Here is a 23035-nt window from a genome sequence, read left to right as displayed (position 1 = left end):
AACAAATAAATGCAAACCAGCGTTCACGTGGTTTTCCAAACCATACGCTTCGGAAAGCAAACTATAAAATGTCATCTCTAAAGGGGGTCCGCCCCCGTTGTCCTGTTCACCACATCCCCGGCCGAAAAGAGGACCTGCTTTAACGAGGTACCTTCTCTTTCATCGTTATTTTCTTCCTGGCATGCACTTGTACGTTTGCTGCAAAATAGGTTCGTCCTTCGGACAAAAGCGTCGCAGTCGCGGCCAACGATATCATCACGCGTATCCTTTTCGTTTCCGTAGTTTTCGATATCATTACGCGTATTTTTCTCGTTTCCGTAGTTTGCGATATCGTTGCAGTCGCTGGACATCTGACTAAAGCACGAAGAGAAAACCAAGACGGTTGTCAGTGAATTTCGACGTGTCAACAGGTCGACGATGCGTCGACGAAATTTCGCGCTTTGCTGTTGCACGCTTCTATTCATCGCTTCCTCCTCCGAGCCGCTGAAAAGTTTCACGACGACGACGAGCGACAACGAGCGGAATAATTCCACAGTGCGATATCAGATTCATACTAATGTTACCACGACAAATCGTAGCGGCGATGCGGAAACTTTGCGTTATAACGCTCGTGGAAATTCCACCAGGAGTAACGACGACGTGCAGTACAAGCTCCGTCTTAACTCCACGAGTATCCACGAGGATGATGACTCGGTGGGGTATGAATTTCACGCGCATTCCACGAAGGATCGCGGGGGCGGCGATCAAACGTCGATGGAGCTTCGTACAAATTCTACAGATGACAAGATCAACTCCACAGCACATGAACCCCGTGGAAACCTGATGCAAGACATGATCGGAGACAGAAGCAACTTAACGTACGAGCTCCTTGGAAAGTTCTATCAGGATGATAATGAAAGAAACGTCGTTCCGTACGAGATGTGCGAGAACAGTACCTGCATTCCGCTCTGCTGCCCCCTCGGCGTTCGCATGATCAAGGATCAATGCGATGCTGAGAACGTTGGGCATTATCCCTTTCCGGGTGTGTACGAACAGGCGACGAACGAGTCGCTTGAGAAAGGACCGATCGGCGAGGTGGACCAAATCTTTCAGCTGACCGTCCACGATCCGTGCCAGAAAGTCGGATACTATTTGCTTAAGCCTGACGAGGAACCAGATGACGCGTTTATGTTCCTCCTCAATGGCTCTCTGTATCTACCGCGTATCAAAGACTTCGTCGATGCCGATTTGTACTGTCTCATCGTCTTGCAACGGGATAAGTACGAGATAGCTGTTTGCATTAATTTCCTGGAACCGGGCCACACGGAAGTACTCGTATATTATTATTATGTGGGTCTGATAATATCCTTGCTGTTTCTACTGGCGACATTCGTGGTGTATTCCATACTGCCGGAGCTTCAGAACATGCACGGCTACTCGCTGCGTGGATACGTCGGCTCGTTGTTCGTCGCGTACACGTTCCTCGCGATACCTCAGCTAACCGCACAGACACCAATACCGGAAACCGCCTCCTGCAAAATAATGGGTACAGCATATAATAATACAGTGAACACATATAATACAGTGTATAATGCTGTACATGATTTCTCTCTCCCCCCGATAATTTGAATGTAAAAATTTATTAAAACCTTGGGGAAAAAACAATGAAATATAAAGCGGGTAAAATTTAAATTTTGATATGCAATCAACTTGGAATTTTATTTGGATAAGTATCTTTTTTCCTTTTCTTTTTGCGGAAGATTTTACATGATTCTGACACAATATTTAAATCGCAATGTTTAATTCAATGTAGCGCATATTATCGTCAAGGTTTACCGTTTTCGACTAAATAAATTCCTGATGCAGAAAAGCAGAGTAAATCTGTTTCTTCATGGGCGAACATAAGCCTTATTATCGGTACCATAATGCGTGATTAGTAGTTGTTTATTCTGTTTCAGCCTTTATCATTCACTTCTCGTTTTTGGCAAGCTTCTTCTGGTTGAACGTTATGTGTTTTGACATTTGGTGGACATTCGGGTAAGCTATCAAAATATACCATACTACATTTTTCTGCAATCAAATTATCTTTTAAAGACAATCTTAAATTAATAGTAATATTTCTTGAACAGAATAGAGCAAGATATTTATAAAAACAATGATAACCTTTTCTTCTCGCCAGTAAATAATTAAAAATAAAATAAAAAATTAAGCAACCCCACTGGCCAATTCTCATTTATTAAAACTCACGACGTTTCAACCATAATTTGGTCCTTCTCAAGTGAGATATTATAATTTAATACGCAACATTAAACATCATGCGTCGCCGGACGGTGTATCTTAATTACATCGTGCGAACGCCAAGATGTATAGTGCTTCAAAGAAATGATAATGTACAATTGTAAAAATTGTAATAATGTAAAAAAATTTTGCTTTCTCATAGAGGAAGCTTTATTTTCATGAAAAAAATTTGGTAATTATGCAGTAATACGGACCACCCTTCGATGACCTTGACCATGATATATGTTGTCAAGGTCACCCTCCTGAGTGACCTTTAGAAGGTTTTAGCCGTCGCTCGTTTTTTATTAAAAAGTTATTAACAAAAAAAGTTCCGAAAATATAGCAGTTATTTTAAGTATTGAGAGGCACAATATTACGACTAATATTACGTCTTTTTTTTTTAAGTAGAGAATATATCGTTTCGCGTGAAAGTCGCTGCTTTATTAAAACACAACATTTAAAGAAGTGAATCAATAAAGTATTTTCTACTTCAGAAGAAAATTTACTTGTTTTATGAGAAAGCCAAATTAATAAGTACTAATAATTATGCATCAAATAAAATACAAGCTTCTTCATAAGAGAAGCTTTGTGACCGAAATAAAATACCAGCAATGGTAGCGATCTTTAATGATGAGGAAGTAATGTGCAAGTTTCTAATTTGCACACTTTTTTTATAAACTTGTAGCATTCAAACTTAATTGCGTTATCGAAGAGCTACCCATTTTTAATTGAGATTGATAGAGTTGAAAGACATATTTTAAAGTTACAAGAACAATCTAATATTTCATGTCAGTCTTCAAACGTTTCTAAATAATTTTCTGTATATTACGTTTCTTAAATAAATGTAGGAAATTAAATTCGAAATAATAATAATTTTCAATATTCAATTACGTACCATAGTCGCACACCGCTTACATAAAACGTATTAAACAAAATTCAACGTATCGGTCATATTTCCGAGGAGCGCGACCAAAAGCGACAATTATTTTAATTTTTATTTGCATGCTGACCTGTTCTACTTGTTGCTGGCAGCAATATGACATGTAAATTACATTTTGCAGAAGATTCCGTTCATCACAAGGAAGCGTGAAGCAACGAGAGAGAAAAAAATTCGTTATGTATTCGATTTACGCGTGGGGAAGCACTTCCATTCTCACCGTCATTTGTGTCATCATGGATTTTGTTCCCAGCGTGCCAAAAGAATTGATCCGACCAGAGTTCGGTAAAACGAACTGTAATTGGTTCAATAGTAAGTGAACGTTCACTAATAGCTTATGACAGTGACGTTCTATTAAAAGCATACGTTTTATCAAGACCAAATTTGAGATTTGTCAAAATTAAGCGCTTGCAAAATGCGACGTATAAAAATGCGAGAAATTTAATTCTCCGTTTCAGCGGACGAGGCGGCGGCGATATATTTTTACGGACCCATGGGTGTCACCTTTATCTGCAACATTTACCTGTTTATCTCTACTGCACGAAAAATTGTGCGTCAGAAGAAGGACACAGCTGCTCATTTGAGAGACTCGGAAAGCAGACGCCACGATGACAATAAGCAATGGTTTGTATATAAGTATTTTTACACTGATACGTTATTGATAATCATATTAATATATGATTATACGCCGATGTATCAGTTTGCCGAACTGCTTTGCATAATATCGATCGATCCTCGTTCGCAACGTGATGATTATTTTTAGACGACAACTTTCGCATACGGCGGTTTCATAATTACGCTTTCATAATTACGAAATCTTTTGAAGCAACAAACACATCGTCGCCGTTTGGATCGCGCGCGTACGAGATTCCTCGAAAGCATCTGCGATTCTCGAAAGAATGACAAACGATCGTGGGAATAAGAAACAAAAAGTGGTTGTTCCCCTATTTAAATTAAATTATTTCATAAAGACGGACATCACGTTTCTTCAAAATTGTTTGAGAAAACTTGGACAACTTTCTCCCTGTCTTTTAGTCCGAAACTTGATGATTACAATTTGTCGAAGATATCTATTTTCAGCGAGCATCGGTTACTTCAAATGCTTTCGTTTATCGCGAAGCTCTTTGTTTTAGTAATTCTAAATTATAGAAGAAAACGTATTCACACGCAGGTGCAATCTCTATCTGAAGTTGTTCATCGTGATGGGCATATCCACCATGGGCATACCGTGGTCCATGGAAATGATATCATGGGTATTCGAGGACGTGCCGCCGTACGTTTGGTATCTCATCGATCTGATAGACATCCTGCATGGTCTCATCATCTTCATTATATTCGTGTGGAAAGAAAAGATCAAGCGACTGCTGCTAAAGCGATTCGGTTGCCAGGATCGTGGTCTGTCCCCAGAAACTCGATGCGTAGCGGCTGTCACAGCTCAGCCTCGCGCACCTGCACTGACCGGCACTACCACGTCGGGAATGATGTCGCTGCAGGAGAAGATCAATCCCTACGTGCAAACAAATTGCCGCATGAAAAGTTCGTCCGATGAGCCTGATTAATATTGCCACGTGAGACTAGGATTTCCACTATATGAATCAGAAGACTAAGCAATTAGGCGATGATGTAACTTAATTCTCTACTCGAGAATTAATGTTACGTTGCTCGCGTCGATCTCTTTGTTTGGAACGCACGAGATTGGTGGTTTCCATCGTTTTTTATATTTCTTTAAAATGTACTCACAAGATTTTTTTTATCTCTTGCAGTCTAAAGAGAATTAAAGAAATTAGTTGCTCTGCATCTATTATCGTCCTCATTAAAGTAACAAAAAAAATAGTGTATATCATGTACATAATTTTGTATAAATTTTATTTCATATGTAGAGATTTATTATTACGTTATCATTACACCATAATGTCGCGGTAAAAAAGCTACCGACAATTTTACTAATTTTTATTTCAGTTCTAGTACATTATTACTGGTGCACGAAAGAGACTATCTTACATTTTCTTTTTCTATATTTATTGTCATTACATTGACACTCGGTCTACATTTCCACCGCACGCATAAGTATTTAATGTTATTAAATAAATTCAAGAAAAAAAATGTATATATATAAAGTAGACATATGCATTCTTAAACACAGATGTTTATATGGATATACATAATTTTTAAGACAATATTTTATCGCGCAACAAATGTGCGATGCAAATACCGACCTGTGTCACATATCAGCCGTATATTTTATCATATACCCGTGATAGTATTACAATATGTACTTTGAAAATCCTTGAGATAGACTTTAAATCGAGCATCTTCACGTTTAATTTAAGATTCTGTTAATTTATTATGAAGTGTATTTACCGAGCTTTCTGGGAGCTGCATTTTATTTATTGTATTACATATAGAATGTAGCTCTTCACTTAGCTTCTATACGGTCACAAAATATTCCTGTACAAGTGCCATCACAAACATTAGACGAGAACATTACAATAATTAGACGAGAAAAAAAATAAAAAGCACTACAACACGTACTCTCCCGCGCTACTTGCACAAGTCCTGCACTCCTTTCACTGTCAGTTGAAATCTTAAATAAAAAAGTTTATTTTATGCAAACATATCTTCTCGATCAGCTCCAACGCCATCGCCGTCTTCCAAGCTTGAGAAGTTGAGGAAATGGGCCGGCCTATGCACCTCGTAATAGAATTCCTTTGGGTTTGCCAATTGTAATTCGTACTTCATATTTGGGGTCGTGTCTCACGCCCATGAAGTTGTAGTTCCACGAGCCTTGACTGGGTACCATAAAGAAGCCGAGGAAACGATCAGACAGAAGCATTTGCACCTTCTCGTAATGACTAGGCAAATAACCCTTCGGATTGTTGAACCTTTGTTCAACGGTGTTCTGCTTGCCCCATTCGAAACCACTTGGAGTCAGCTTGTACGCCGTGAGTAAAACTGCAAGTGATAACGATATATGGTCTTCTCACCAGATATAGTATTCTCCGCCATAATCCGTGCGTGAGTAGATATGTCCTGCGGCGAGAGTTGCGGCAGCTCATTTGGCTGCGTGTGTATCCATCCCAACGGCTCCATCTCCTTAAAATACTGATGGTTGGGTAGCGTCGGTAGCGTGTTTGGTAAGTGAACGGTCTGATGAGTTCCCCATTGCGGCGCCATTACAATACATCTGATTTCTTTCACCTGTCAAACATAGAACGCGAGATTAGAGTGGATTTACGGTACGAAATTACAGTTGAAGATGGATTTACATTTTAATACATGAAATAATTTAGCAATAATTATCTGAGGGTTGTCAGGTGGACTGATGCCGTACAAATAACCAGCTATCTGGGCTTCGTCGCGACGCGCATTCTCTGACGCAGTGTGCCGAGCGTCGAGCGCCGGGCGCGAAGCTGAACCACCGCGGATGATCGTCGCACGGGTTCCGGCCGATAGTTTACGCTCTTCGACGCTCTTGTTACGATGCACGGCCGCTCCTTCAATTTAACGGTTCTCCCCGCTGCATGCGGTCTGCTGACGGCCAACGGTGCCGACGATGCCGTCGATGCTGCTACCGACGGCCCGCCGTCGTCATTGAGCAACGATCCGCGTCTCTTAGTGTGATCCTTGATTTGGAGAAAGGCGTTGACGGCGCAGACCTGGAGAACAATAACGGCAGAATTTTCCACGACGGCATCGACTATCCGGGCGAATTGCGCTGGACCGACGGCAATTTCATTTACGGTTGCACTTGCAGATTTCGCAACTGCATCAGGAAATGCTGCCGCGACGACCAGATTCTCAGAAATTCGAAGGAGGAAGCGATATGCCATGAAATGTCCCAGAACGATACGACGAGCCTGACAAGCGCGGCAGCCAGGCAGTATCCGCGTCTGTCGAGGGACCAGGTGAGCGAGGAGATTCGGGACATCGACGAGCTGAGAAAGCACTTCCTCCTGGTGCAACATGCACAACGTCTGCCCTGACAACGTGTTCTACGCCCTCAATCCCGACGAGTACCGCGGCGAAGACAAGATCGTTCTTCAGGCGAACGGCAGCTTCGTAGACGCCAACGGGAAGGTCATTCCTTTCTGGAACTTGGAATTATCTCTACCTCCAGATAAACATGAGGGACGATAAAGTTTTCCTTTCATGAATCCTCTGGCTCTTCCTCCAGGACTGGTCGCTTTCGAGAGCGGCAGTTGCGATCAAGATCACGAGAAACATCGCGAACGGAGCTGTTCTCTTGACTTTTCCTAATGACGGATGAGGGAAGAGCGCGCGAGAAACGCACGTACTCGCGCGAGCAATGGGACGAGACTACCAAACGACGAGCCGGCGGCGTTAGAAAAGCAGAGGCTACCTGCTGCGAAGCCGCGGTATACAGAGCAGTTCGAGAGAAAAAGATATTCATTGATAAACTTCTCCGGTCTACGGGATGGTAGCTTGACCAATCCAGCGGCGACGTAAATTTAGACACTTGGCTGTTTAGATAATTAGTGCTCCAGTGGAGAGAAGCACTACAGTTTCGGGAGGACTACGGAAACTGAGAATAGATCTACGGACGATCGGACAACGAGCGAGCAACAGAAATTTCAAGTTGCACCCGGTGTTACTTTGTATACGGCCGAAAGATTTATCTCGAAAAGCTATTAATCGTCAAGTTCAAAGATCACTCTTAGATTTTTAGAGAATCCTTTCTAAATCAGACTACACGTTGAAAGGTGGAGTGTAAACTAAAGTTTTCTCAAACACCAATCGTGATGACTCACCTCGGCTGCTGCGAGGCGAACCGGAAGCTTGTGCGTCTTAGACTTGAGAAAGTACTAAAAGCCCTTATAAACAAATAAATGCAAACCAGCGTTCACGTGGTTTTCCAAACCATACGCTCCGGAAAGCAAACTATAAAAATTCATCTCTAAAGGGGGTCCGCCTCCGTTGTCCTGTTCACCACATCCCCGGCCGAAAAGAGGACCTGCTTTAACGAGGTACCTTCTCTTTCATCGTTATTTTCTTCCTGGCATGCACTTGTACGTTTGCTGCGAAATAGGTTCGTCCTTCGGACAAAAGCGTCGCTGTCGCGGCCAACGATATCATCACGCGTATCCTTTTCGTTTCCGTAGTTTTCGATATCATCACGCGTATTTTTCTCGTTTCCGTAGTTTGCGATATCGTTGCAGTCGCTGGACATCTGACTAAAGCACGAAGAGAAAACCAAGAAGGTTGTCAGTGAATTTCGACGTGTCAACAGGTCGACGATGCGTCGACGAAATCTCGCGCTTTGCTGTTGCACGCTTCTATTCATCGCTTCCTCCTCCGAGCCGCTGAAAAGTTCCACGACGACGACGAGCGACAACGAGCGGAATAATTCCACAGTGCGATATCAGATTCATACTAATGTTACCACGACAAATCGTAGCGGCGATGCGGAAACTTTGCGTTATAACGCTCATGGAAATTCCACCAGGAGTAACGACGACGTGCAGTACAAGCTCCGTCTTAACTCCACGAGTATCCACGAGGATGATGACTCGGTGGGGTATGAATTTCACGCGCATTCCACGAAGGATCGCGGGGGCGACGATCAAACGTCGATGGAGCTTCGTACGAATTCTACAAATGACAAGATCAACTCCACAGCACATGAACCCCGTGGAAACCTGAAGCAAGACGTGATCGAAGACAGAAGCAACTTAACGTACGAGCTCCTTGGAAAGTTCTATAAAGATGATAATAAAAGAAACGTCGTTCCGTACGAGATGTGTGAAAACAGTACCTGCATTTCGCTCTGCTGCCCCCTCGGCGTTCGCATGATCAAGGAGCAATGTGTTGCTGAGAACGTTGGGCGTCATTCCTTTCCGGGTGTGTACGAGCAGGCGACGAACGAGTCGCTTGAGAAAGGACCGATCGGCGAGGTGGACCAAATCTTTCAGCTGACCGTCCACGATCCGTGCCAGAAAAACGGATACTATTTGCTTAAGCCTGACGAGGAACCAGATGACGCGATTATGTTCCTCCTCAATGGCTCTCTGTATCTACCGCGTAGCGAATACTTGGTCGATGCCGATTCATACTGTCTCATCGTCTTGCAACGGGATAAGTACGAGATAGCTGTTTGCATTAATTTCACGGAACTGGTCCCCCCGGAAGTATATTATGTGGGTCTGATAATATCCTTGCCGTTTCTACTGACGACATTCGTGGTGTATTCCATACTGCCGGAGCTTCAGAATATGCACGGCTACACGTTGCGTGGATACGTCGGCTCGTTGTTCGTAGCGTACACGTTCCTCGCGATACCTCAGCTAACCGCACAGACACCAATACCGGAAACCGCCTGCATCATATTGGGTACAGCATTACAGTGAACACATATAATACAGCATATAATACATGATTTCTCTCTCCCCCCGATAACTTGAATGTAAAAATCTATTAAAACCTTGGGAAAAACAATGAAATAAAAAGCAGGTAAAATTTAAATTTTGATATGCATTCAACTTGGAACTTTATTTGGATAACTATCTTTTTTCCTTTTCTTTTTGCGGAAGATTTTACGTGATTCTGACACAATATTTAAATCGCAATGTTTAATTCAATGTAGTGTACATTATCGTCAAGGTTTACCGTTTTCGACTAAACAAATTCCTGATGCAGAAAGGCAGAGTAAACCTGTTTCTTCACGGGCGAACATAAGCCTTATTATCGGCATCATAATGCGTGATTAATAGTTGTTCATTCTGTTTCAGCCTTCATCATTTACTTCTCGTTTTTTGCAAGCTTCTTCTGGTTAAACGTGATGTGCTTTGACATTTGGTGGACATTCGGGTAAGTTATTAAAATATTCCATACTACATTTTATATATTTATATAATTATGATCAAACATTAATTACGGTCTATCAAAAATAAAACGCGGATCGAGTTCTAGGTCAAAATGAGTTAATTGATTCGCCAAATATTTTTGCAAGCGCCACTTGATCCGGCGCTTGTGGTAAAGATATTTGATAATTGCCAAACACTAAGGAAAATTGATAGCGACAGGACGCGGAATTAATATCCGGTACGTAACCGGCGCGCGTATGTGGTGCAAACACAGCCGAGTTAATTTTGATCTCCTTCGCGGTTGGACGTCGGTCAGAGATGCCTTTCGGACAAGCAATATTCGGGTAAACGGAAAATGTCAGTAAAACGTATCCCCGAACGTTGGTATTCACACTGCGTGAATACATCGCTCAGTTATCTATGACTTATTAATTATTAATAAATATACAAGTTCGTTTACATTAACGGAGCCGCCTCAACGTATTTTCTAAAATGAGATTAAGAAAAGATTGCGATACAAGTATAAAAATCATCTATCGTGTCGCGATGATCAATTTAATAGTCGCTTAACGTTATCAATACAAATCGTACGTTCTTCTGGTTATGCCTGCGACACGCGATGCGCTTTGGTTCTTTCATTCTTTCTCATTATGCGCCTTATGGAATGCTATAAAGTAACTTATTATCTCTCGCGTGTCAATGAAATTTCATGACGCGATATTGTCGTGTCGCTATTTACCGTTCTCGCAGAGGAGATGAACTGACCCCGCTGTCGCCAAGCCCGTTTCACCCTACTACAAGGGTGTGACGACTGCTGTGTACGCACATCGCCCGGTCTCTTGTAATCAATTACAAGAGTGTCGAGTGGCTCGGGCGCGCGTCCGGCGCGGATCGTACTTGGAATTGGATTAATTTGCTCCTTTATTGCGTGCACGCATCATCCGCGCACATCATTGTCATTGCCTCTACACGCGTGTCCTCGCGCGTTGATTCACGCGGGAAAGCGTGAATCATCTTTCGGCTTAGCACGATTTATGTAATTTTAATAATTATTTTTTTACTTGAATTCTTCTATGTTGATCGTCCGCGTCCATCTATATCACTTTTCCATGCATGCCATTTCTCATTCCATACTTAAATCAGGCCATGTTGCATTGATTGCTGCAACTAAGAAGAAAGAGAGAAAAATCATTAATCTAGAAAGGAATAATTATTATATATAAAAATCTTCGAAGAGATTACATTTTCTATTTTTAAAACTTGTACCATTCAAACTTAATTGGGTTATCAAAAAACTACCCATTTAATTAAGATTGATAGAGTTGAAAGACATCTTTGAAAGTTACAAGAACAATCTAATATTTCATGTCAGTCTTTAAACGTTTCTAAATAATTTTCTGTATACGTTTCTTAAATAAATGTACGAAATTAAATTCGAAATAGTAATAATTTTCAATTATCAATTACGTGCCATAAATGCACATCGCTTACATAAAACGTATTAAACAAAATTCAACGCATCGCTCATATTTCCGAGAAGCGCGACCAAAAGCGATAATTATTAGTTAATTTGTATTTGCATGCTGACCTGTTTTACTTGTTGCTGGCAGCAATATGACATGTAAATTACATTTTGCAGAAGATTCCGTTCATCACAAGGAAGCGTGAAGCAACGAGAGAGAAAAAAATTCGTTATGTATTCGATTTACGCGTGGGGAAGCGCTTCCATTCTCACCGTCATTTGTGTCATCATGGATTTCGTTCCTAGCGTGCCAAAGGAATTGATCCGACCAGAGTTCGGTAAAACGAACTGTTGGTTCAATAGTAAGTGAACGTTTACTAATAGCTTATGACAGTGACGTTCTATTAAAACCATACGTTTTATCAAGACCAAATTTGAGATTTGTCAAAATTAAGCGCTTGCAAAATGCGACGTATAAAAATGCGAGAAATTTAATTCTCCGTTTCAGCGAATGAGGCGAGGGCGATATATTTTTACTTACCCATGAGTGTCACCGTTATCTGCAACATTTGCCTGTTTATCTCTACTGCTCGAAAAATTGTGCGTCAGAAGAAGGACACAGCTGCTCATTTGAGAGACTCGGAAAGCAGACGCCACGATGACAATAAGCAATGGTTTGTATACAAGAAGCATCTTTACACTGATGCGTTATTGATAATCATATTAATATATAATTATACGCCGATGTATCAGTTTACCGAACGGCTTTGCATAATGTCGATCGGTCCTCGTTCCCAACGTGATGATTATTTTTAGACGGCAACTTTCCCATGCGGTGGTTTGTTTTCATAATTACGAAATCTTTTGAAGCAACAAAGACATCGTCGCCGTTTCGATCGCGCGTATATGAGATTCCTTGAGAGCGTCTGCGATTCTCGAAAGAATGGTTGTTCCAAAAAGTGGTTGTTCCCCTATTTCATAAAGACTGACATCACATTTCTTCAAAATTTTTTGAGAAAACTTGGACAACTTTCTCCCTGTCTTTTAGCCCGAAACTTGATGATTACGATTTTTCGAAGATATCTATTTTCAGCGAGCATCTGTTACTTCAAATGCTATCGTTTATCGCGAAGCCCTTTGTTTTAGTAACTCTAAATTATAAAAAATACAGAAACAAACGCATTCGCACGCAGGTTCAATCTCTATCTAAAGTTGTTCATCCTGATGGGCATAAACTGGTCCATGGAAATAATATCATGGATATTCGAGGCCGTGCCGTCGTACGTTTGGTATCTGAGCGATCTGACAAACACCCTGCAAGGTCTCATCATCTTCATTATATTCGTGTGGAAAGAAAAGATCAAGCGACTGCTGCTAAAGCGATTCGGTTGCCAGGATCGTGGTCTGTTCTCCAGAAACTCGACGCGTAGCGGCTGTCACAGCTCAGCCTCGCGCACCTGCACTACCACGTCGGGAATGATTTCGCTGCAGGAGAAGGTCAATCCCTACGTGCAAACAAATTGCCGCATGAAGAGTTCGTCCGATGAGGCTGATTAATATTGCAGCGTGAGAAAAGGATTCCACTGTATGAATCAGAAGAACGAACAATTAGGCGATGATGTAACTTAATTCTCTACTCGAGAATTAATGTTACATTGCTCGCGTCGATCTCTTTGTTTGGAACGCCAAGATTGGCGATTTCCATCGTTCTTTATATTCCTTTAAAATGTATTTACAAGATTTTTTTTATCTTTTTTGCAGTCTAAAGAGAATTAAAGAAATTAATTGCTCTGCATCTATTATCGTCCTCATTAAAGTAACAAAAACATAGTGTGTGTCATGTACATTGACTGCCATATGCCATAATTTTGTATAAATTTTATTTTAATATGTAGAGATTTATTATTACGTTATCATTACACCATAATATCGCGGTAAAAAGGCTACAGACAATTTTACTAATTTTAACTCAATTCTAGTACATTACTGCTCGTGCATGAAAGAGACTATCTTACATTCTCTTTTTCTATATTTATTTTCATTACATTGACACTCGGCCTACATTTCCACCGCACGCATAAGTGTTTAAAAAATATTATTAAATAGATTCAAGAAAAAAAACTATATAAAATGGACATATCTGAAACACACATGTTTATATGGATACATAATTTTTAAGATAATATTTTATCGCGCAACAAATGTGCGATGCAAATACCGACCTGTGTCACATAGCCGTATATTATATCATATACACGTAATAGTATTACAATATGTACCTTGAAAATCCGCGAGCATCTTCACGTTTAATTAAGATTCTGTTGATTTATTATAAAGTGTATTTACCGAGCTTTCTGGGAGCTGCATTTCATTTATCGTATTATATATAGAATATAGCTCTTTACTTAGCTTCTATACGGTCACAGAATATTCCTGTACAAGTGCCATCACAAACATTCGTCTAATATTTAAGTCGCATCTGCATTTATACCCACCTATAAAATCAAAATGTGGAAAATCAAGTGGACAGAATTACAACACAAGGAGAATAAGAGCACAGAGTTCAGAAGTTTATAATTGTTAAGTAATAAAGGCTAATCTATATTCATTACTATTACATATATGTATTTGTAATCGTCTACGTATACAATAATTAGACGAGAAAATAAAAAATAAAAAGCACTACAACACGTACTCTCGCGCGCTACTTGCACACATCCTGGACTCCTTTCAATCACTCCTATCATTGATCAGTCAGATCGGTCAGTGGAAATCTTACATAAACGAGTTTATTTTATGCAAACATATCTTCTCGATCAGCTCCAACGCCATCGCCGTCTTCCAAGCTTGAGAAGTTGAGGAAATGGGCCGGCCTATGCACCTCGTGATAGAATTCCTTTGGGTTCGCCAATTGTAATTCGTACTTCATATTGGGGTCGTGTCTCACGCCCATGAAGTTGTAGTTCCACGAGCCTTGACTGGGTACCATAAAGAAGCCGAGGAAACGATCAGACAGAAGCATTTGCACCTTCTCGTAATGACTAGGCAAATAACCCTTCGGATTGTTGCCCTTGTCGGTGTTCTGCTTGCCCCATTCGAAACCACTCGGAGTCAGCTTGTACGCCGTGAGCGAGCAGGAGCCGGGCGTGAAGCTGCAAGTGATAACGATGGTCTTCTCACCGTCCCAGATGGTGTTCTCCGCCATAATCCGTGCGTGAGTAGATATGTCCTGCGGCGAGAGTTGCGGCAGCTCATTTGGCTGCGTGTGTATCCATCCCAGCGGCTCCATCTCCTTCAAATACTGATGGTTGGGTAGCGTGTTTGGTAAATGAACGGTCTGATGAGTTCCCCATTGCGGCGCCATTACAATACATCTGATTTCTTTCACCTATCAAACACAGAACGCGAGATTAGAGCGGATTACGGTACGAAATTACAGTTGACGATGGATTTACATTTTAATATATAAAATAATTTAGCAATAATTACCTGAGGGTTGTCAGGTGGACTGATGCCGTACAAATAACCAGCTATCTGGGCTCGCAGATCGGAAATAGTGACAAATTTCTTCAGTACGTTCTTAGGCAAGATGTAAGTGTAACCGGTCTCCTTGATGTCGTCGGAGGAAACGTAGATGTGATTCGTTCTGAGATGGAGATTGGTCGCGGAGATAGCACGTACTCGCCATTCGGTCTTCGAGCTGAAGGTCTGCGTCTCGTAGTTGGATGTAGTCGCGGTGATGATCTCGTCACCGTGCTTGTTCACCGTTCGCGTGGTGGTAGCGGTCAGCTGACTCTGTTCTTTAGTCTGCTTCTCGATCTCGGCGATCTGTTGCCGTTGCGCGGACGGCGCGCTTATCTCCATGCCCAGAATGATGTCGCGGATCTCAGACTGCGTGAGCGACGCGACATTGACGTTGTTCTTCTTGCCGTAGTCCGCCAGGATTAGATCCTTCAGCTGCACTTCCACTTTGATCCACTCGTCGTCCGTCAATGACGGCCATATATGATGCGGCTCGGTGATGGTGGTCTTGTCAGGCTTGAGAACGACCTTGGTCCTCTCGGTGTTGACGTGCAGAGCGCGCAGGATCAGAATCAGTCGCGAGAACGCGGTGTAAGACGAGATGGTCTTCAACCAGTCGTCGTAAAGATTGAACAGCACCATCTGCGGCTCGGTCGCTTTTAAAATCAGATCGCCAAACTTCTCCACTTTGAGACACGCCTGGAACGGTAACTGCAACTCGGATCCCTTGATGACTATATTGGGGAAGTCCAGCAAGTGCACTTCCAGCGGATCTAACATTCCCTTTCTGGTGACGATAATCTGTTTCGGCTGTTCCTCCACTGGCAGAGAGCGAATCAGCGCAGCGACTTCCTCGGCGGTCTTCCACTTGGCCAACTGACCCAGACGCTTTTGTCCCGCCCAGACAGAGGTGTGAATGATCTTCAGAAAGAGTTGTCCCGTGCGCGGATTGAAGATGAAGATCGCGCCATTTATCGGCTTCGTCGTTAAATTGCCCTCAAAGGTTTTGTGGATCGTCACGCGATACACGTTCGTGTCGTCGACGAACCATATGATCTGATTGGAGAAGAGCTCGCCATAGTTTTGCGAGGAGAGGTAAGGCTCCGTCGGTTCAGACGAGTACAACTGCAACGCCTTGCGGATGCGTTCGCGTAACACATACAAGGCTGGATTCGCCTTCATGATCTTTGCCATGGCTTGCTGGATGAGCGGTTTGCAGCCGGGGAACCAGTTGCCGTAGGCGCTGTGCAAGTTGTATGCCAGATCGATGGCTATGAGGAGGCCGGTGGGTGATGGATAGATGGACATGTTGTCCGTCGTATAGTCGAGGAATTTCGCACGAGCGTACCGCTCGATGTCGTGCGAATCGTAGTCGCCCCATCTCAGCTGAACGTCGATCCAATACTTTTGCGTGGTCGTGTTATCCATCACGTCTTTGGAATCGGCGAGAAGGGACGGCCGAGACACGTTCCATTTGTAGGCGGAGAAGAGTAGAATGTCGGCGCACGAGGAGTTCATCTTGTAAGACTTTCGCGGATGTATCGTTTCCTTCTGCACGGTCTCGATTTCCAGCGCGTCCAGCTCTTGATCGAACACCTGGCAGAGATCCATCACGATGGACTCGTGCACCTTTTGCCACAAGTGAGCGCGGAATATCTGGATCAACGAGATTTTTAGGGTCGGTATTTTTCCGTGCATGAATATCCCCGTCAGATCGAGCTGCACCTGGAAACCGACGTAAACGTTGGCGCGGTTAATAGTCGGTGACCACCACAGGGTGAATCGACGATTGGGAATCTGGTTGAGACCGGAACGTTGAGCGTTCGTCAGCTTCTTGTATTTCATGGACTCTTCGAAACCGGACGCCTTTTCCCAGAACAGACCTTCCCACGTCGGGAAGTAGGTGCCCTTGAACAAAGTGTGCTCCAGGATGCCTTCGACGCCGCCGAGCGCTTGAATCATGTCAGTTCGATAGTTGTTCAGATTCCACAGTTTGCCGTCGTGACGCTGATGAGTCCACCAGAACGGATTTTGCTTCAACACCTGATATTGTTTGAACTCTGTACGAATACGCCAACCCTTGTCGTAGGCCAGCGTGTGCCGATCCTTCTGGAAGAGCGTATTTATTCTGGGAATACCGCGATCCCAGCTGTCCTCGAGATCTTCCAAGGTAAGCCTGCGATTTTGCGCGTTGGCCTCTTGCCGCTTTAGGGCGTACTCCGCCCAGACGCGTTGAGAATCGATAAACTCCGATTCCCACGGTTGTATGTAACGGTACAAGTTCGGAATCAGTTGATCCTCGTCGTGACTCATGCCCGAACGGAAGTGAGTGATGCCCACGTCAGTTTGCTTCGACCATCTCAAGTCTGACTGTGGTATTAATACGTGGCCCATCGACAGCATTCCTAGACCGCCCAATTCCTTGGGCGTATAAAAGACGACGGGTGGGAAACGCGACGGCATTTTCGAATTCAGCCCGATTTTGATACGTGTCTGGATTTTATTTTCGCACTTGACTAGCAGATCCAGCAACTCTTGCGTGTTCACCACCGCCTCTCTGAAATAAGTCATTAAACCGATTAACGCCGTATTCCACTTGTTCACGATTTTCGTGAAAGTGGTCGAGCCCGAAGCCATCAAGATCTGTCTGACGCGATTGTGGAAACGCTGCAAGCTCTCGTCGTCGACACGCAAGAAGCACTGCGCCGTTCTTTCCTTTGTGATTTCGTTCTGGAGATTCCAGACGCCGTCCCGATGCGTGAACTCCTCGTGTGTTGTTCTGCACTTGGGCAGAATCCTACATTCAAAGCCGCTCATATTGAACAACAAATTGGGATTGTCTTTGCTGTAGACGCTGACAAAACTGTTCTCCCACTGAATAGTGGTGGTGGAGCGTGGTAGTCGATTCTTGATGTCCCAGAAAACGGCGCGACCCAGGTTCACGTCGTGCTTCATCAGCCTCATACGGGCGTCTCGCGGCCAACACTTCTTATTGTTATAGCCGACGATGTTCTCGTTGTTCGGATCAGGATGCTCAGTGAGATAACGCTGGATAAGATCTCTCGCTTCGTCGGCAGAGAAGCGCAGGAATAGGTGTATTCTGTCGACGTAGCGGCAGTACAATCGAATAGGATGCGCCGTTTCGGAGGCGACATCCTGGAACGTCAAGAAATCGTTTGGCATTTGCGGCGGACCAGCCATCTCGCTGGCTCGTTGGAGACCCAGCACCAGTAGATCTAGTACCAGTCCGTAGTATTGGGCGATAAAAGACGCGAATTGCAGTCCCCTGATAATGCCGTAACTGTTGGTGTGATTCATGTCTTTGTAATTGATGACCACGTTGTTCTTCGCAGTCATATAATCGGCGATATTATGATCGACTATCAGGCGTAACAATCTGTTGAGCAGCGTAAGATCGATCTTCTCGTACAGCTTCTCAAATTTCGATTCAAGTAACACGTTGCATTCACCCTCACTGACGTCCCACACATCCTGGAGATTGTTGATACCTTGGCACCACTTGTAAACGAGAAGCGGTGGCGGTTCCGTGTCGGCCGGTTTCACCCACGGTGGGAACAGTCGCCTCTTGTCCGCCTCGTACCACAGATATTGATCGAGGTAAGCATCCGTGATCTTTTCGAGCGGCTCCACATCGTACACAGGAATCAAATGACTGTAAAGATCCATGAATTCGATGCCAACTTCCTTGAAGGCCCTCTGCGTGAGCAAATGTCTCTTGATCCTGGATAGTGCCTCGTGTGGGTTGTCATACGCTTGTTCTATCAAGCCCAGCTCTTCTCGTTGACTTTGATTTAGTCTGGATTTAACGCTATAGGCTTCCTTCAAGCGTTCCAGCGCCAATATCAGCAGCTTCGTATCGTGCTTGTAGGATAGCGGCGGGAAGGGTATCGGCGCGAATCTTCGAGACTCCAGCCAGTGCACCGAGGTAGTGAATATGGCCACAGCTTCCTCCGGCGATATGTATGGACCGTCCTTCAAGTAATTGTGTTGTCGTTCTTGCTCAGCTTTCAAGTAAAGACGCGTCAAACGGCCAAGATTCTTCTTGCATACAGTTTTATCCACCGTGGCACCGCGCCGAATCCTCTCTCGATTGTAATGAGCCGTGTTCGTCCACCAGTCGGCTTTCATCTTGACGTAACGCAATATCATGTTCTCGATCGGAATTGGCAAGCCTGGCACCTTCCATGGAATATTCGCCTTCCAGCAACGCCAGGCCTCGCTCAGATGTTGAAGGATAGTTCGCGCCTTGTTTTGTTTTATTCCCTCAGGCATCATGTCCACTATGTCATGCATGACGGATGCTCGTAATTCGAGATCGAAGTGCGATTCAACTCGCTGCTTCGTCACCGTTTTTGCCACGCCCTTCGAGTGGCGACCTTCAAATTGTCTTGATAATAGATTACCGAGCCATCTTTCCAACAGCGGAGTGATGCCTCTCATGAAGAACAACCAGACGCGCCAGCCAGGTGCCCAGAACCCGCAGCCGGGCCCTTTGCCAACTGGGCCGGTATTGAAACGATAATAGATCAAATGTTTCAAGTCCTTGCACATCCTGATCTGCCGCATCAATTTGTACTTGTACCGATACATGCCGGTCAACTGACCGACGTGTGCGAAGATATATTGCAACCCGTCAGCGAGCTGAAAAGCGTCTACGTTGTTCAGTCGATACTGAACATGAGAATCGATAATGAGCTTGGTCAAACGAAGAATCTCACGACACAGATGGAAAGCGTTACCAAAGCGCGATTTCTTTCTCTCTTTCGTTGTAAGCGTCTTGACAGGTTTCAAGTTGAAATTGTAATCCAAGTGGAGATAGTTAAGGTTCTTCCGGTGTATCAGCAGATTCAACATGTTATATCCTTGACGACACACCTGCAGACCGGCTTCCACCCAGTCTATCGTCGTTGTTTGGAAAAACTTGGTCGACTTGAACGAACGGAATAAATAGCGTTTCTTCTGCGGTTTCGGTGGCCTGTGCTTCAGAGCGTTCAGCACAAAGTATTTCAGCAATTTCTGGTAACTGACTCGCACTTTTACGGGTTGCCCAGGCGGACAATGCTCCCTGTACCATGACTTGACTAATGGGATGTCGATGGCTCTTCTCGTTCTACCGGAACGTGTGTTAAATGGCCTTGGGGCCCATAGAAGCGCTATTCCATTTGCTGTGTTATCGGTGTAAAGAGGTGTCTCCTGAAGAAACGGTTGCACCTCGCCAGGTAAAACAAAGTCTTCATCGTCCTCGATTTGCGGTTCTACCGTCTGCAACAAATTAATTAAATAAATTAATATGATACTTATCTAATTTGAAAGTTAAAAACTTACTTTCAGTGAATTCCTATGAGAGATCGGATTGATTAATGGATCGAAATAGAATGCAGGCAAGTCTGGATCTTCAGTTTTTATGTACACGACATTTGGTGCATGATACCTGTAAACGATATATTAATTAATCAAAACAACATGTACAACATGTAGAACTATGTAAGATTAATATTTTTATTTGAAAAAATTATAGTTCTGTAAGTGACATCAGCGGTTCCTTTTTGCGATCTTCACAAAAGTTACGAATAACAATCACCAGACTTTCTTTACCACACTGCTAGTAAGATCTTTATATACTAACACAAAGATCTCAAAACTAGTGTGGAATATGTAAGAATTTAATAATAGAAATATATAAAGAGAGATATACTACTATGACTCACCACGAAAGATGCACAAAATGAGGCATGTTATTGTACAAGTAGGGAAACGCAATCCTATATTCTGTCCTGATAGGTTGTCTGATAATGATTTTATTTATGTCATTAAACTCGTTCCAATCTTCATCAGCAGCGTTCGAATCCTTTACCAATGGTTCGAATTTCGGTCCTCCGGGGATAGCCATATTCAGGGCTTTTGCGGTGAAGAATGACTTCGGGTCAAACAGGTAAAAGAAATTTTGATCTACCAAGTCGGTCAACAATTGATTAGCCAAGCGGTACAGAGTGGCCATTTGCGGTAGCGTCAGGTTCCATCTTCGGTATGTGGATCCATTAACATGTCTGCAATACATTTTATCATTCAGATTCTATATTGCGTATGCAGTGAAAAAATTATATTCTCAGGAATGTCTTTTCAGCACAGCATTTCTCCAACTGGATAGCTTTTATATCAATCTCAATGATATGCAGCAATCCAATTGTCAACTCACATGTCCAGTTGATTTCAGGACCCCTACGCTTCTCATCATTAAAGAGCAAATAGGCCGATACAATGTGTCAAACGAATATAATTTTTTTCCCCTTATAATCGTCTGTATGCGTAAACGACTTACTTTGTCCCGACTAAGGGCTTGTGTTCGTAAAACCATGACGCCACGGACTCGTCTTCCTCTGAATCGAGTTCAATTTGTATAGCTTCCAACGGTTCCACGTCCAGAACGTTGTCCGCGTAATCTAGAGGAGGCTCTTCATCATCAAAGGGTGGGAATCTCATTCTTTTGAAATGTCTACGATCTCTTTTCTCTCGTCTCATCATGATCCACATGGTTCTGAAGAAGTCAGAATTTTTAGTACAAATATTGTATATAGTATTAAACAACGACAAGATTGTTCGTGCCTTACCCCCATTGAGCTATGTACACAGGTTCTATAACCCAAGGAATCTCATTGACGAACGTAATGGCTCCAGTAATATGATACAAGACCTTTACGTCCCTTATTTGTTCCCACGGCATAGGCATATTCTCCAACAACTTCATAACGGCATGTGGCATATACTTCAATGCCCTGCAATATAAATATATTTGTAGAGATCTTAAATTACACAGCTTTTCATACCAACTTACCCCAAGTAAACACGCTTGTCATGTCGGTATTTTCTACTGCTCATATCGCCATGATCCCTGATGATCTTCCTTATATGCTCAGCTGGCATATCTTCCTTCTGAGCGTCTACGAAGCCAAACTTCCTCTTCTCCGCAAACCGCTTTGATTGTAACTGTTGCCATTTTTGTGCTGGAGCAAACAAAATTGTCATTGTGAAAAAAATACAATGTAAAGGTAATCATCGGTAACGAACGTTACCTTTCTCCTGAAGCTTGTCTTCGGACAGGACTTCTGGCTGCTTAGGCATCTGAGGCAACGGCGGTCCAGCTATGTGAGCCTGCATATGAGCATGATGGGCAGCTTGCGCATGGGCCGCAGCCTGAGCGTGCACCTGGGCCGCTATCTGCGCCTGCTGCTGGGCGGCCATCATCGTGGCCCATGGACTCGGGGGCAGCAAATACGGCGGGATAGACATGATTGCAGGTGTTTCCCAGCTGAAAAATACAAGACTCTCAATTAACTTTTTTCGATATGAGCCGTTCGTCACTGTATGCAGACGCGGTCAAGTATCTCGGATAAGCCGTAAACTTCGAAGTACGGCGTTGAAAACACGGATCAATCGCAAGCGTAATTTCTACCGCCGGATCTTGGAACATGTCCGACCGCACAAAAGAGATACATGTGTACAAACAATAATACTAATCAATACTTGATAACAAAGAGACTGCACGTACACGATATTAGTTGATTAATTCCTGCGTGACGCCATGCTGTGTAAAATCAGTTTGTCGTTTGATAGATCACTTTACATCAAGTCGGCTCTTTTTCACAAGAAACGGCAACGCAACACGCAACGGGCAATGGCTTCTTTCTTTTTCTTACGACTGTGTTCGAAAACATCGAGAGGGAAAACTGACAGAGACGCACCTGCTTCTCCCCTAGGAGTAGAAGAATCAATGGCCGCGTTCAGCAGACACAACTGTTGAGTTCGTCTTATCAACAACCTGCGTTGATTGGTTGGTTCTAAAAGTAAGAGCCAATCACGTTCGACTGCTACTCAGCGGCTCGGCAGCATACAGTAAAGTTCTGCTGAACGCGCCCATTATGGGCGCGTTCAGCAGAACAACCGCTTTGGTAGTAATCAAACGTGATTGGCTTTAAAGCCTTGTGTCCACGATGCTAGAACTGTGTCCGAGTTTCGGTT

At 43.4% G+C, this 23035-nt stretch overlaps 2 protein-coding genes across 3 annotated transcripts; one reads left to right on the top strand and one right to left on the bottom strand.

The window, feature by feature from the left end:
- The first annotated feature begins 301 nt into the window (after positions 1–301).
- LOC139769523 (uncharacterized) lies at positions 302–14170 on the top strand. The gene is made up of 11 exons (XM_071700646.1): positions 302–1525; positions 1938–2016; positions 3318–3505; positions 3652–3817; positions 4365–4751; positions 6810–7098; positions 8392–9541; positions 9940–10018; positions 11654–11838; positions 11985–12150; positions 12670–14170. The coding sequence occupies exons 1-11, from the start codon at positions 418–420 to the stop codon at positions 13031–13033; spliced, it is 4161 nt and encodes a 1386-aa protein (XP_071556747.1). The 5' UTR covers positions 302–417; the 3' UTR covers positions 13034–14170.
- Positions 13340–22729, bottom strand: Prp8 (pre-mRNA processing factor 8). Of its 2 annotated transcripts, XR_011717573.1 has the most exons (10): positions 22566–22729; positions 22090–22325; positions 21852–22020; positions 21628–21792; positions 21339–21554; positions 20728–21066; positions 20345–20450; positions 14966–20281; positions 14172–14864; positions 13340–13971 (listed from the first exon to the last, which is right to left on the bottom strand). XR_011717573.1 is itself a non-coding variant. In XM_071700551.1 (9 exons), exons 2-9 carry the CDS (start codon positions 22304–22306, stop codon positions 14271–14273), a joined length of 7122 nt encoding a protein of 2373 aa, XP_071556652.1. In that variant the 5' UTR covers positions 22307–22325; positions 22566–22729; the 3' UTR covers positions 14026–14270. The 2 variants fall into 2 exon arrangements, 1 of the variants encoding a protein (XP_071556652.1); XM_071700551.1 differs by lacking the exon at positions 13340–13971 and having other exon boundaries at positions 14026–14864.
- Between the last annotated feature and the right edge of the window lie 306 nt (positions 22730–23035).

The sequence above is a fragment of the Temnothorax nylanderi genome, unplaced genomic scaffold (assembly GCF_030848795.1).
Source record: "Temnothorax nylanderi isolate EJ_2023f unplaced genomic scaffold, tnyl_v1.0 TNYL_tig0022_pilon, whole genome shotgun sequence".
Classification (NCBI taxonomy): Eukaryota; Metazoa; Arthropoda; class Insecta; order Hymenoptera; family Formicidae; genus Temnothorax; species Temnothorax nylanderi.
The sequence above is the reverse complement of the archived record's forward strand: the minus strand, read 5'-3'. Positions and strand labels throughout refer to the sequence as shown.

Coding starts and splice junctions, on each gene's coding strand:
- Prp8 (XM_071700551.1), bottom strand. CDS start 22,306: ATGTCTATCCCGCCGTATTTGCTGCCCCCGAGTCCATGGGCCACGATG. Junction 20,451..20,727: donor CATTTTGTGCATCTTTCGTG/GTGAGTCATAGT, acceptor TATCGTTTACAG/GTATCATGCACCAAATGTCG. Junction 20,282..20,344: donor CTCATAGGAATTCACTGAAA/GTAAGTTTTTAA, acceptor AATTTGTTGCAG/ACGGTAGAACCGCAAATCGA.
- LOC139769523 (XM_071700646.1), top strand. CDS start 418: ATGCGTCGACGAAATTTCGCGCTTTGCTGTTGCACGCTTCTATTCATC. Junction 4,752..6,809: donor TCGTCCGATGAGCCTGATTA/ATATTGCCACGT, acceptor CGCGTCTCTTAG/TGTGATCCTTGATTTGGAGA. Junction 12,151..12,669: donor CACGATGACAATAAGCAATG/GTTTGTATACAA, acceptor ATTCGCACGCAG/GTTCAATCTCTATCTAAAGT.